This window comes from Protomyctophum parallelum (genome assembly GCF_964188405.1).
Source record: "Protomyctophum parallelum genome assembly, chromosome: 13".
Lineage (NCBI taxonomy): Eukaryota > Metazoa > Chordata > Actinopteri > Myctophiformes > Myctophidae > Protomyctophum > Protomyctophum parallelum.
In genome coordinates, this window is record NC_139708.1 from 40,497,043 (window position 1) to 40,510,263 (window position 13,221).

The 13,221-nt window shown below is 49.8% G+C and overlaps 1 protein-coding gene across 1 annotated transcript in view; it reads right to left on the reverse strand.

Moving 5' to 3' along the window:
* LOC310868875 (septin-9-like) overlaps positions 1 to 13,221 on the reverse strand; it is a 199,152-nt gene that overhangs the window by 17,594 nt on the left and 168,337 nt on the right. Inside the window, exons 5-6 of the mRNA XM_083779355.1 lie at positions 9,422 to 9,649; positions 1 to 83 (exon numbers count right to left, since the gene is read on the reverse strand). The exon at positions 1 to 83 is cut by the window's left edge and continues 2 nt beyond it. Coding sequence (XP_083635481.1) covers positions 1 to 83; positions 9,422 to 9,649 — 311 coding nt within the window. The remainder of the gene's footprint in view (positions 84 to 9,421; positions 9,650 to 13,221) is intronic.

The window sequence follows — 13,221 nt, forward strand, 5'->3', positions numbered from 1 at the left end:
GGCCGCGGCCAGCGCCGACTTACGGCTCACTTTGGACTTGAACAACGTGTTCATGAGGGTGGACTTCCCCAGCCCGCTCTGACCTGAGCGCACACACACACACACACACACACACACACACAGGCACACACGCGCATGCACACACACAGTGAGAGAGAGAGAGAAGTTACATTAACCACATTGACCCTGGAATCCATCAAAATTGCAACAGACAATTACAATTTAGGGATTTAGCAGACGGCCTTCTTATCCAGAGCGATGTGTGAGAGCAGAATAAGCAGAGTAAGGGCCGATTCATACTCCTGTTTTAGAGCCGAATAAAAGTTGGCTCGGCTCAATGTGACGTCATTTGAGGTTCGGGGGGGGGGGGGGGGGGGGGGTACTGTCCTTAAGTCGGCTCTTCGGTGCTGCTGAAAATTTCTGACGAGCCGAAATCATTTCGGCACTACAGCGCCGAAACAGCGGTAAAATAGGAGTATGAATCGGCCCTCAGGATGAACTCCAGCCAGTAGAGAACACAGAGGGCAATTAAAAGAGGTTAGGAAGCGTAGACCGTACGGTGGACTCCATGTTGCTCCCTGGAAGGAAACAAGACCGTACGGTGGACTCCATGTTGCTCCCTGGAAGGAAACAAGACCGTACGGTGGACTCCATGTTGCTCCCTGGAAGGAAACAAGACCGTACGGTGGACTCCATGTTGCTCCCTGGAAGGAAAGAAACATGCGCAATGGGCTAGCTATGCAGCCAACACTTCCGCGTTCAGCTTCCTTGGCACAGAGTGCTGCGCTACGAGCTTGTAGATCTGCTATTTTAGAAAAGAAAAAGAAACGTGGTGCAAATCTTTGAATATATATTCTTTCAGAGTTTTAAGTCAAATCTTTGCTTCTGGGGGGGTCCCTGGAACAACATATTTTCAAGTGGGAGCCTGTGGACAAATTTAATTCTGGGGGGCCTTGACATGAAAAAGGTTGAGCGCCACAGACATAGAAACATAGGTTTTTCAGAAAACCTTTTTTTTTTTCTTTTTAATCGGCTTCAGGTCTAAATGGGTTAAGTTATTGCAATCGAAAAACATTGGACACAACACAATATTCCATTTGGTCAAGTAATAGTAATCTGATGACTCGTGCAAGCCGTGTGAATCTCAGGACATCTCTAGGCTGTCAGCAGACAGTTTGGTTTGCTGCCAGCAACACACTGAGCCAGAGACACTGTCCACTGTGTGGAGACACACTGAGCCAGAGACAACAGACACTGTCCACTGTGTGGAGACGCACTGAGCCAGAGACAACAGACACTGTCCACTGTGTGGAGACACACTGAGCCAGAGACAACAGACACTGTCCACTGTGTGGAGACGCACTGAGCCAGAGACAACAGACACTGTCCACTGTGTGGAGACACACTGAGCCAGAGACAACAGACACTGTGTGGAGACACACTGAGCCAGAGACCACAGACACTGTTCACTGTGTGGAGACACACTGAACCAGAGACCAACAGACACTGTCCACTGTGTGGAGACACACTGAGCCAGAGACCACAGACACTGTCCACTGTGTGGAGACACACTGAGCCAGAGACAACAGACACTGTGTGGAGACACACTGAGCCAGAGACCACAGACACTGTCCACTGTGTGGAGACGCACTGAGCCAGAGACACTGTCCACTGTGTGGAGACACACTGAGCCAGAGACCACAGACACTGTCCACTGTGTGGAGACACACTGAGCCAGAGACCAACAGACACTGTCCACTGTGTGGAGACACACTGAGCCAGAGACCAACAGACACTGTCCACTGTGTGGAGACGCACTGAGCCAGAGACAACAGACACTGTCCACTGTGTGGAGACGCACTGAGCCCACAGACACTGTCCACTGTGTGGAGACGCACTGAGCCAGAGACCACAGACACTGTCCACTGTGTGGAGACGCACTGAGCCAGAGACCAACAGACACTGTCCACTGTGTGGAGACGCACTGAGCCAGAGACACTGTCCACTGTGTGGAGACACACTGAGCCAGAGACAACAGACACTGTCCACTGTGTGGAGACGCACTGAGCCAGAGACCACAGACACTGTCCACTGTGTGGAGACACAGTGGAAGGAAACAAGACCGTACGGTGGACTCCATGTTGCTCCCTGGAAGGAAACAAGACCGTACGGTGGACTCCATGTTGCTCCCTGGAAGGAAACAAGACCGTACGGTGGACTCCATGTTGCTCCCTGGAAGGAAACAAGACCGTACGGTGGACTCCATGTTGCTCCCTGGAAGGAAAGAAACATGCGCAATGGGCTAGCTATGCAGCCAACACTTCCGCGTTCAGCTTCCTTGGCACAGAGTGCTGCGCTACGAGCTTGTAGATCTGCTATTTTAGAAAAGAAAAAGAAACGTGGTGCAAATCTTTGAATATATATTCTTTCAGAGTTTAAGTCAAATCTTTGCTTCTGGGGGGGTCCCTGGAACAACATATTTTCAAGTGGGAGCCCGTGGACAAATTTAATTCTGGGGGGCCTTGACATGAAAAAGGTTGAGCGCCACAGACATAGAAACATAGGTTTTTCAGAAAACCTTTTTTTTTTTTTTTAATCGGCTTCAGGTCTAAATGGGTTAAGTTATTGCAATCGAAAAACATTGGACACAACACAATATTCCATTTGGTCAAGTAATAGTAATCTGATGACTCGTGCAAGCTGTGTGAATCTCAGGACATCTCTAGGCTGTCAGCAGACAGTTTGGTTTGCTGCCAGCAACACACTGAGCCACAGACACTGTCCACTGTGTGGTGACACACTGAGCCAGAGACCACAGACACTGTCCACTGTGTGGAGACACACTGAGCCAGAGACCAACAGACACTGTCCACTGTGTGGAGACACACTGAGCCAGAGACCACAGACACTGTCCACTGTGTGGTGACACACTGAGCCAGAGACCACAGACACTGTCCACTGTGTGGTGACACACTGAGCCAGAGACCACAGACACTGTCCACTGTGTGGAGACACACTGAGCCAGAGACAACAGACACTGTGTGGAGACACACTGAGCCAGAGACCACAGACACTGTCCACTGTGTGGAGACACACTGAGCCAGAGACCACAGACACTGTCCACTGTGTGGAGACACACTGAGCCAGAGACCACAGACACTGTCCACTGTGTGGTGACACACTGAGCCAGAGACCACAGACACTGTCCACTGTGTGGTGACACACTGAGCCAGAGACCACAGACACTGTCCACTGTGTGGAGACACACTGAGCCAGAGACAACAGACACTGTGTGGAGACACACTGAGCCAGAGACCACAGACACTGTCCACTGTGTGGAGACACACTGAGCCAGAGACCACAGACACTGTCCACTGTGTGGAGACACACTGAGCCAGAGACACTGTCCACTGTGTGGAGACACACTGAGCCAGAGACCAACAGACACTGTCCACTGTGTGGAGACACACTGAGCCAGAGACCACAGACACTGTCCACTGTGTGGAGACACACTGAGCCAGAGACCACAGACACTGTCCACTGTGTGGAGACGCACTGAGCCAGAGACACTGTCCACTGTGTGGAGACACACTGAGCCAGAGACAACAGACACTGTCCACTGTGTGGAGACGCACTGAGCCAGAGACCACAGACACTGTCCACTGTGTGGAGACACACTGAGCCAGAGACCACAGACACTGTCCACTGTGTGGAGACACACTGAGCCAGAGACAACAGACACTGTCCACTGTGTGGAGACGCACTGAGCCAGAGACCACAGACACTGTCCACTGTGTGGAGACGCACTGAGCCAGAGACACTGTCCACTGTGTGGAGACACACTGAGCCAGAGACCACAGACACTGTCCACTGTGTGGAGACGCACTGAGCCAGAGACACTGTCCACTGTGTGGAGACACACTGAGCCAGAGACAACAGACACTGTCCACTGTGTGGAGACGCACTGAGCCAGAGACCACAGACACTGTCCACTGTGTGGAGACACACTGAGCCAGAGACAACAGACACTGTCCACTGTGTGGAGACACACTGAGCCAGAGACAACAGACACTGTGTGGAGACGCACTGAGCCAGAGACCACAGACACTGTCCACTGTGTGGAGACGCACTGAGCCAGAGACAACAGACACTGTCCACTGTGTGGAGACACACTGAGCCAGAGACAACAGACACTGTCCACTGTGTGGAGACGCTGAGCCAGAGACCACAGACACTGTCCACTGTGTGGAGACACACTGAGCCAGAGACAACAGACACTGTCCACTGTGTGGAGACACACTGAGCCAGAGACAACAGACACTGTCCACTGTGTGGAGACGCACTGAGCCAGAGACCACAGACACTGTCCACTGTGTGGAGACACACTGAGCCAGAGACAACAGACACTGTGTGGAGACACACTGAGCCAGAGACCACAGACACTGTCCACTGTGTGGAGACACACTGAGCCAGAGACACTGTCCACTGTGTGGAGACACACTGAGCCAGAGACCACAGACACTGTCCACTGTGTGGAGACACACTGAGCCAGAGACAACAGACACTGTGTGGAGACACACTGAGCCAGAGACCACAGACACTGTGTGGAGACACACTGAGCCAGAGACACTGTCCACTGTGTGGAGACACACTGAGCCAGAGACCAACAGACACTGTCCACTGTGTGGAGACGCACTGAGCCAGAGACCACAGACACTGTCCACTGTGTGGAGACACACTGAGCCAGAGACCAACAGACACTGTCCACTGTGTGGAGACGCACTGAGCCAGAGACAACAGACACTGTCCACTGTGTGGAGACACACTGAGCCAGAGACCAACAGACACTGTCCACTGTGTGGAGACGCACTGAGCCAGAGACCAACAGACACTGTCCACTGTGTGGAGACGCACTGAGCCAGAGACACTGTCCACTGTGTGGAGACGCACTGAGCCACAGACACTGTCCACTGTCCACACACACCGAGTGGACAGTGACGCTGGACCTGACGCTAGCTACTAGTATCACAATGCGGCGGGCTAATGACCATGGGGGGAGTGGTCGGTGGGGTTGCGACGCCCTCTGCAGGTTAACACCTGACACTATACGAGGAACAAGAGATATGCCAGAGTGTGGTGATTTTCCCACCAACGTCCCGTGGTGAAACCAGATATCCCTCTGGGACAATAAGGTCTAATCTAATAAAGTAATTTTAACAACCAATATGTTCCTTTATATTGGATGCCCATAGGCTAATTTAATAAGGCTTGTGTCAACACATGCGCGCGCGCATGCACACACACACACACACACACACACACACACACACACACACACACACACACACAATACTGTAGTGTAGGAGTAGTGCTGTAATGCAAACATGAACTCAGTGACATCCAACAGCTGTGGTGTTTTATGGACTTCAGGAGATTATCTTCACTGTGTGAAACATCTATGGAGGGAAAGACTGCACACCGCTCCCATAGGAGGGAAAGACTGCACACCGCTCCCATAGGAGGGAAAGACTACACACCGCTCCCATAGGTGGGAAATACTACACTGCTCCCATAGGAGGGAAAGACTACACACCGCTCCCATAGGAGGGAAAGACTACACACCGCTCCCATAGGTGGGAAATACTACACTGCTCCCATAGGAGGGAAAGACTACACACCGCTCCCATAGGAGGGAAAGACTACACACCGCTCCCATAGGAGGGAAAGACTGCACACCGCTCCCATAGGAGGGAAAGACTGCACACCGCTCCCATAGGAGGGAAAGACTGCACACCGCTCCCATAGGAGGGAAAGACTGCACACTGCTCCCATAGGAGGGAAAGACTGCACACCGCTCCCATAGGAGGGAAAGACTGCACACCGCTCCCATAGGAGGGAAAGACTGCACACCGCTCCCATAGGAGGGAAAGACTGCACACTGCTCCCATAGGAGGGAAAGACTGCACACCGCTCCCATAGGAGGGAAAGACTGCACACCGCTCCCATAGGAGGGAAAGACTGCACACTGCTCCCATAGGAGGGAAATACTGCACAGCGCTTTATGTTGGCACCGTTATCCAAGGTGGTGTACATAGATTGTGTGCCCCACACACACACACACACACACACACACACACACACACACACACACACACACACACACACACACACACACACACACACACACTATACTGGCCCTGCTGTCACTGTCTTTATACACTGTCCAGTTGTGGTCGTCCAATAAAAGCTGCAGTCCAGAGCCAGTGGTGGACAGTAACATTTGCATCACTGGTACTAGGGTTTATTTTATAAAAATGTTTTACGTGGAAATCATTATGACAATTGTGCAAACATAATTATGATCATGTCAAATAGTTGCGATCAGGCTAATGATATGTGACCAGATTTGACTGAGAGACTGCCATCGCGCACATTCCAGCTTTTAACCAGAGGAGAAAAACCTTTTTTTTTTTTTTTTTTTTTAATGAGTTAATAGCACAGGCAGACTCTTCACATACTAGAGCATGTCTGAAATAAGTGTCAAAGCTGAAATTGATATGTAAATATGAAATAAATGCTTAAAAAAAGCTAGGAGTAATGTTAGAGACCACAGAAGTGAACCTTTCATGCCTGTTTTCTCAACTCGCTGTTTTCTGCAAGACATTACTCTATAAGCCATATCTCCAAAACTGGTGGGTCAAACTGAACAACCAATATGTCAATTTGAAGCTATGATTCCCTGCTTTGATATGAAATGAAAAAACAAAAATTCAAAAAGATCCAATGGCAGTCTCCCAGTCAAATTTGGTCACATATGTAATCATTGTGACAGGCTCTTTAGCATCTGTACGCCTGCCTGTGTGTTTGCATGTCTCCAGTACTCTAATCAAATCAAACTTCATTTATAGAGCACCTTTAAAACAATCGAAATTGACAAAAATGCTGTACAGGGTGAAACAAAACATCAACAATTAATGTCACGATAACATGAACCAAACACCAACAATTAATGCTCGATAACAAGAACCAAACATCAACAATTAATGCCACGATAACAAGAACCAAACATCAACAATTAATGCCACGATAACAAGAACCAAAAACCAACAATTAATGCCACGATAACAAGAACCAAACATCAACAATTAATGCCACGATAACAAGAACCAAACATCAACAATTAATGCCACGATAACAAGAACCAAACATCAACAATTAATGCCACGATAACAAAAGTGCAATAAACAAAACACAAACATTAGGTGCGATTAAAATCCAAAGAATAAAAGTGTGTTTTAAGAGGTCACTTAAAAGACTTAAACAGAGTTAGCATTTTTTAAATAAAAGCCTAGGAGCAGCAGCAGCAAAGGCACGGTCGCCCCGACTCCTTAGGTTGGTCTTGTGAGCCTCCAGGAGCAGCTTGTCTCTACGTGGATCCATCTGTGAGCCTCCAGGAGCAGCTTGTCTCCACGTGGATCCATCTATGAGCCTCCAGGAGCAGCTTGTCTCCACGTGAATCCATCTGTGAGCCTCCAGGAGCAGCTTGTCTCTACGTGGATCCATCTGTGAGCCTCCAGGAGCAGCTCGTCTCCACGTGGATCCATCTGTGAGCCTCCAGGAGCAGCTTGTCTCTACGTGAATCCATCTGTGAGCCTCCAGGAGCAGCTTGTCTCCACGTGGATCCATCTATGAGCCTCCAGGAGCAGCTTGTCTCCACGTGGATCCATCTGTGAGCCTCCAGGAGCAGCTCGTCTCTACGTGGATCCATCTGTGAGCCTCCAGGAGCAGCTTGTCTCCACGTGGATCCATCTGTGAGCCTCCAGGAGCAGCTCGTCTCCACGTGAATCCATCTGTGAGCCTCCAGGAGCAGCTCGTCTCTACGTGGATCCATCTATGAGCCTCCAGGAGCAGCTTGTCTCCACGTGGATCCATCTGTGAGCCTCCAGGAGCAGCTCGTCTCTACGTGGATCCATCTGTGAGCCTCCAGGAGCAGCTTGTCTCCACGTGGATCCATCTGTGAGCCTCCAGGAGCAGCTCGTCTCTACGTGGATCCATCTGTGAGCCTCCAGGAGCAGCTTGTCTCCACGTGGATCCGTCTCGGGCCCTGCCTGGCGGCTACACCACACGTGAAACGCGAGCTTCCGTCTTTGAGGATAAAACTTATAGAGCACACACACACACAGTGTGACTGTCGCCACCGTGTACCCAAGGAGCCAGGAGAGACAGAGAACGTCTTTAGGTACTGTAAGGCTGTGTGTTTGAGTGGGACACCCACTGATCTGCAGTGTTTAACCCATTTAGACCTGAGGCCGATTTCTACAAATGGCTTCTAAATCCTGAAAGTTTTCACAAAAACCCATGTTTCCATGTCAGTCGTTCTCAAACATTTTCACGTCAAGGACCCCCAAGACTATATGTAATTGGCCGCCGACCCCCATCTGAAAATATGTTGTTCCAGGGACCCCCCCATAAGCAAAGATTTGAGTTAAAAACATTCAAGGATAGAATTATTGAACGAAGAATATATATTCAAAGGTTTGCGTCACATTTTCACGATTTTTCAAAAATAGCAAAGATCTACAAGCTTGAGCTTTTAGATCTGCTATTTTTCAACAGCTAAAGCATAACATAATGCTTGCATAATGCATAATGAATGGGTTAAGTCGTGTGATCACAGTGAGGAAGGTGTGAATTTGCTTTGAGGCGTGCTGTGCGCGTGCGTGTCTGGTAATTAAAATAAAGTATGAAGCAGTCTGTCTCCATAAAGGCTGGATTAGAAGACACGTCGCGGTGCTACACTTTAATCCACAAGCAATATCCAGTAGTATCCATCACTACCTGTCTGTGGAAACGACAAGATAGCACATGTTGTAGAGATAAGAGAGAGAAACATGAGGTGGATAGAAATGTAGAGTTAGAAAGATAAAAGACAGAGACAGACAGAAATATATTACTGTGTGTGGTGCGTGCGTTGCTCGCGCGCGTGTGAGGGGGTATTTGATTTGTAGAGACGTCCACAAGTTCGTTCACGTTTACAATAAACTGCATATGGTGTATATTTCTTGGCCTTAACTTCCTAGGATTTCAAGTGCATCGTCATTGGGTGTTCCCTGAACACGGCTTGTTTTAAACAAAATAAAGTGGAGCTTTCAACATCACACTATAGCAGTTATACTGTACACCGAATCCCAGGCTCTGGGGTATATAAACACGTTTGGCTAATGTTTCCCCTCACGATATCATGGATGCTGGGTTGAGAATTTCAAGCACATTTTCAAATGCCCACATTAACTTTAACAGGGACACTGTTCCAGGTCGTTTTGTATGCGCGTGTTGCTGCTAGTGTGAACAAAGCATGTGCGCGTGCGTGCGTGCATGTTGTGTGTGACAGCGTGTGTGCGTGCATGCGTGTTCCACCCACCTACAACCATGATGTTGAGCTCGAACCCTTGCTTCATGGCCTTCCTCCTCATCTGCTCCAGGATGGCGTCGATGCCAACGTACGTGAAGTCCACCTGGGGAGGGGGCTTCTCCCCCCCGCCGTGCAGACCCCCCACCACGCCACCGGGGGGCGACAACACCGCCGCGTCCACCACCGCTGCCTCCGACATGACGGGACCGCCGCTGTAGCTGGGAATGACCTCTGACCCTAAGGGGAGACGAGAGAACGCTGGAGGTGAGAGACAGTCAGTATGAGGAGAGGAGAGACAGTCAGTATGAGGAGAGGAGAGACAGACAGACAGACAGACAGACAGACAGACAGACAGACAGACAGACAGACAGACAGACAGACAGACAGACAGACAGACAGACAGACCGACAGACAGACAGACCGACAGACAGCAGAGTGCGAGTCATGCTGTGCATGTCACATTTATTATGAACACCACAAAAACACACACACACACACACACACACACACACACACACACACACACACAGGGACAGAGGTCACGACAGCATGTACAGTTGGTCTGGAGTGAACACACACACACACACACACGAAGACACAGACAAACACAACACAACACACACACGAGGTACAGGAGATCTCTCTCCCCCTCACCGGGGCCTCCCATCTCCTCTCTGTGTCTTACACACTAAGCCCAGTAAACCCACACATCCCCCCCACCACCCATCCTGCACTGGCTGCCTGACAGTATATATATGAGTGAGTGAGTGAGTGAGTGAGAGAGTGAGAGAGAGAGCAAAAGAGAACGAGAGAAAGGGTGGGAGAAAGGGAGAGCAAAGAGCGAAAGGGGAAGTGAGAGAGAAAGCGAATGAGAGTGCAACAGAGACAGAGAGAGAGTGTGCCGTGTGTGTGCACTGGCTGCCTGACAATATATATATATATGAGAGAGAGAGAGAGAGAGAGAGAGAGAGCGCAACAGAGACAGAGAAAGAGTGATGGATACAGATTTACAGAGTGCTTTGTAACCCGACTCCTCTCACAGCTAGCATGGATTATCACCGCTGCACATGCTCTTCATATGTGTGTTTACTATGAAGACAGGCAGTTGTCATGGATAGGCACACACACGGCACACGCACAGACACACACATGTGCACACACACATTAAATACCTCTACCTACTGCACTCGATGCACATGGACTTCAGACGTTTGTATTACTAATACTATAAGACAATGTTGGACGCCAACATTCTAGATTGGATTTTAAATTCAAATCACTCATCGCTCCAGTCATCCTAACCCCAAACTGAAGCTTTCCCCAATAGTAAACCTAACTATCTTCTGTTTCAACAACTATGTCAAATACTAATATACTTGTGGGGACATGATTTCACCCTCACAAGTATAGTCACACACACACACACACACACACACACACACACACACACACAGAGCATGGGCTCCCCTCGGTGAAGTCGAGGCAGGCTGCCAAGAACTTTGAACCGCGGTTTGGATTCCTGCAACGAAAAAAACCCCAAAAAAGAGGAAGAAAAACTCACTCTGCCTGCAAAGAATCACACGACGACACAGTGCAGAGCAGGGGAAGAGCAGACGCAGAACTACGTTCAAAGTGTGTGTGCGTGCGACCGTGTGGGTGCATTCTGAATGAACCCTATAGCGTCCCTAATCTGGGCGTGAACATTCAGCCGATCTACAAGCTCACAACACCACCTCATTTAGCATCATACAGATGGAAACGGAAGGGGGCCGAGCACAGAGCCCTGGGGGACTCCAAACAGTCATTCAGGGGGGGGGGGGGTTATATTTGGTCATTCTTGGAGATAATCCAGTGAGGAACATCACCGTCCGACTGCGGACAGGAACTCCACGACAGCTGCTTCACGTAAACACGAATCCCGCCATTTTTTTCTGCTTCTGCTTTTACTATATAGTATATACACCAGTCGTTAATTATCTTCCCTCCCTCCCTCTGCAGTGTGTGTGTGTGTGTGTGTGTGGTGTGTGTGCGTGCACGTGCAGTGCACGATTAAAAGTGCTGGGTCAGTGAGGGTGTTTATGGGACAGACTGACAGACCGACCCTCCTACCTACCGGTTTATATACTATGGAGGCTGAACTCCTGGCCTCTCCTCAACCACTTCCCCTTCCTGTTCCAGAAATCAGTCAGCAGCTTTACCACAGGAGGAGGAGGAGGAGGAGGAGGAGGGGGGGGAGGAGGAGGAGGAGGAGGGGGAGGAGGACGAGGAGGGGGAGGAGGAGGACGAGGGGGAGGAGGACGAGGACGAGGGCGAGGATGAGGGCGAAGACGAGGAGGAGGAGGAGGAGGGCCTCTCTCTACTGTAACAGCCAACAACTGTACTGTAACACAACTTCCTGCTCTTCTAGCATCTGTACAGCATCAATATTTCACCACTGGGAGGATGTCATAGTGAACCTGAACAGCACAACAACAGTCTAATGTCATTGTACTCGTGAAAATACGCTTGCGTTGTTGTTGCGCCTCGACTTCTCTGTGCGTACAAAAATCCCACCCGTGTGAACTGAGTGGTGCAAATCCTCCCCCCCCCCCCCCCCTCTCTCTCTCTCTCTCTCTCATTAGCAGGCAACAGTGCAGCACTATCTCTCTCTCTCCGTTTCTGGCACAACAGCGCCACTTTTGGTACTGGTGCTCAAAGTCACACACACAAACAAACAAACATGAACACACGGTTGACACGGACATTTCCGTTCCTTGGAGTGGTTGCACCACTCAAAAAAACCCCACACAGGTCTCGTTGAAAATGAACTATAGGTTTTAAATCACTGCCCGTTTGAAAGGACCCAATACCGGTGACCACTGGGAGCTGCCCAGTACATCACAGTCTAATACCGGTGACCACTGGGAGCTGCCTAGTACATCCACAGTCTAATACCATTGACCACTGGGAGCTGCCCAGTACAACCACAGTCTAATACCGTTGGTTAGCGCTGATGTGAGTTGGGAGTGAGTTCCACAGTGGGAAGGGTCGGCCACTGCAAAGGCCCACACACCAGACGGCACGGCTCCCTATCCTATCCTACCTACCGCCACACACCAGACGGCACGGCTCCCTATCCTATCCTACCTACCGCCACACACCAGACGGCACGGCTCCCTATCCTATCCGTATTCAAAACCACTATACAAAGAGCACCTGTCCGACATTTACAACGATAAGTCTCATCAATGGTCTCCATTTAGACAACTTGAGACCCCTGGTGTAATTGTGAGGTCAAGGTGTTATTGTAAGGTCACCGGAGAGGATGTTGTAAATTGTAAATCTCTGGCGTTTAAAAGCAGAGCCAGTCTGTTTCGCTCAGGTCAGTCTGTCAGCTCGATTGACCGGGAAACATTTACAAGACCATTATCTCGCTTTCATGATCAATCTGTGGCATTAATCAATCTGCGTGCGTGCGTGCTGACTGAGAAGAAGCCTGGAGGTCTGTGTGTCTGAGCATTCATTCCAACAAGCTGTCTGCTGTGTTTTTAGCCACTCTTCTCTCTTTCTCTCTGTGTCCTGGTGTCGCTGGGCAAGCTCCTGTGTGTCTCTGCAATGTGAACAACCATAAACCTTACAGTTAGAGTCCCCTGGGGATCTGTAGTCTGTCCTACACTGCTAATGTTTCCATCATAAAGCGTACAGTTGGACCGGGGCCCCCTGGGGCTCAGTAGTCTGTCCTACACTGCTAAAGTTTCCATCTATACTCCAGATGGAAATACGTTGTGAGCTTGTCAATGTTCCTGTCTACATGGTTTGGCCCACATTAG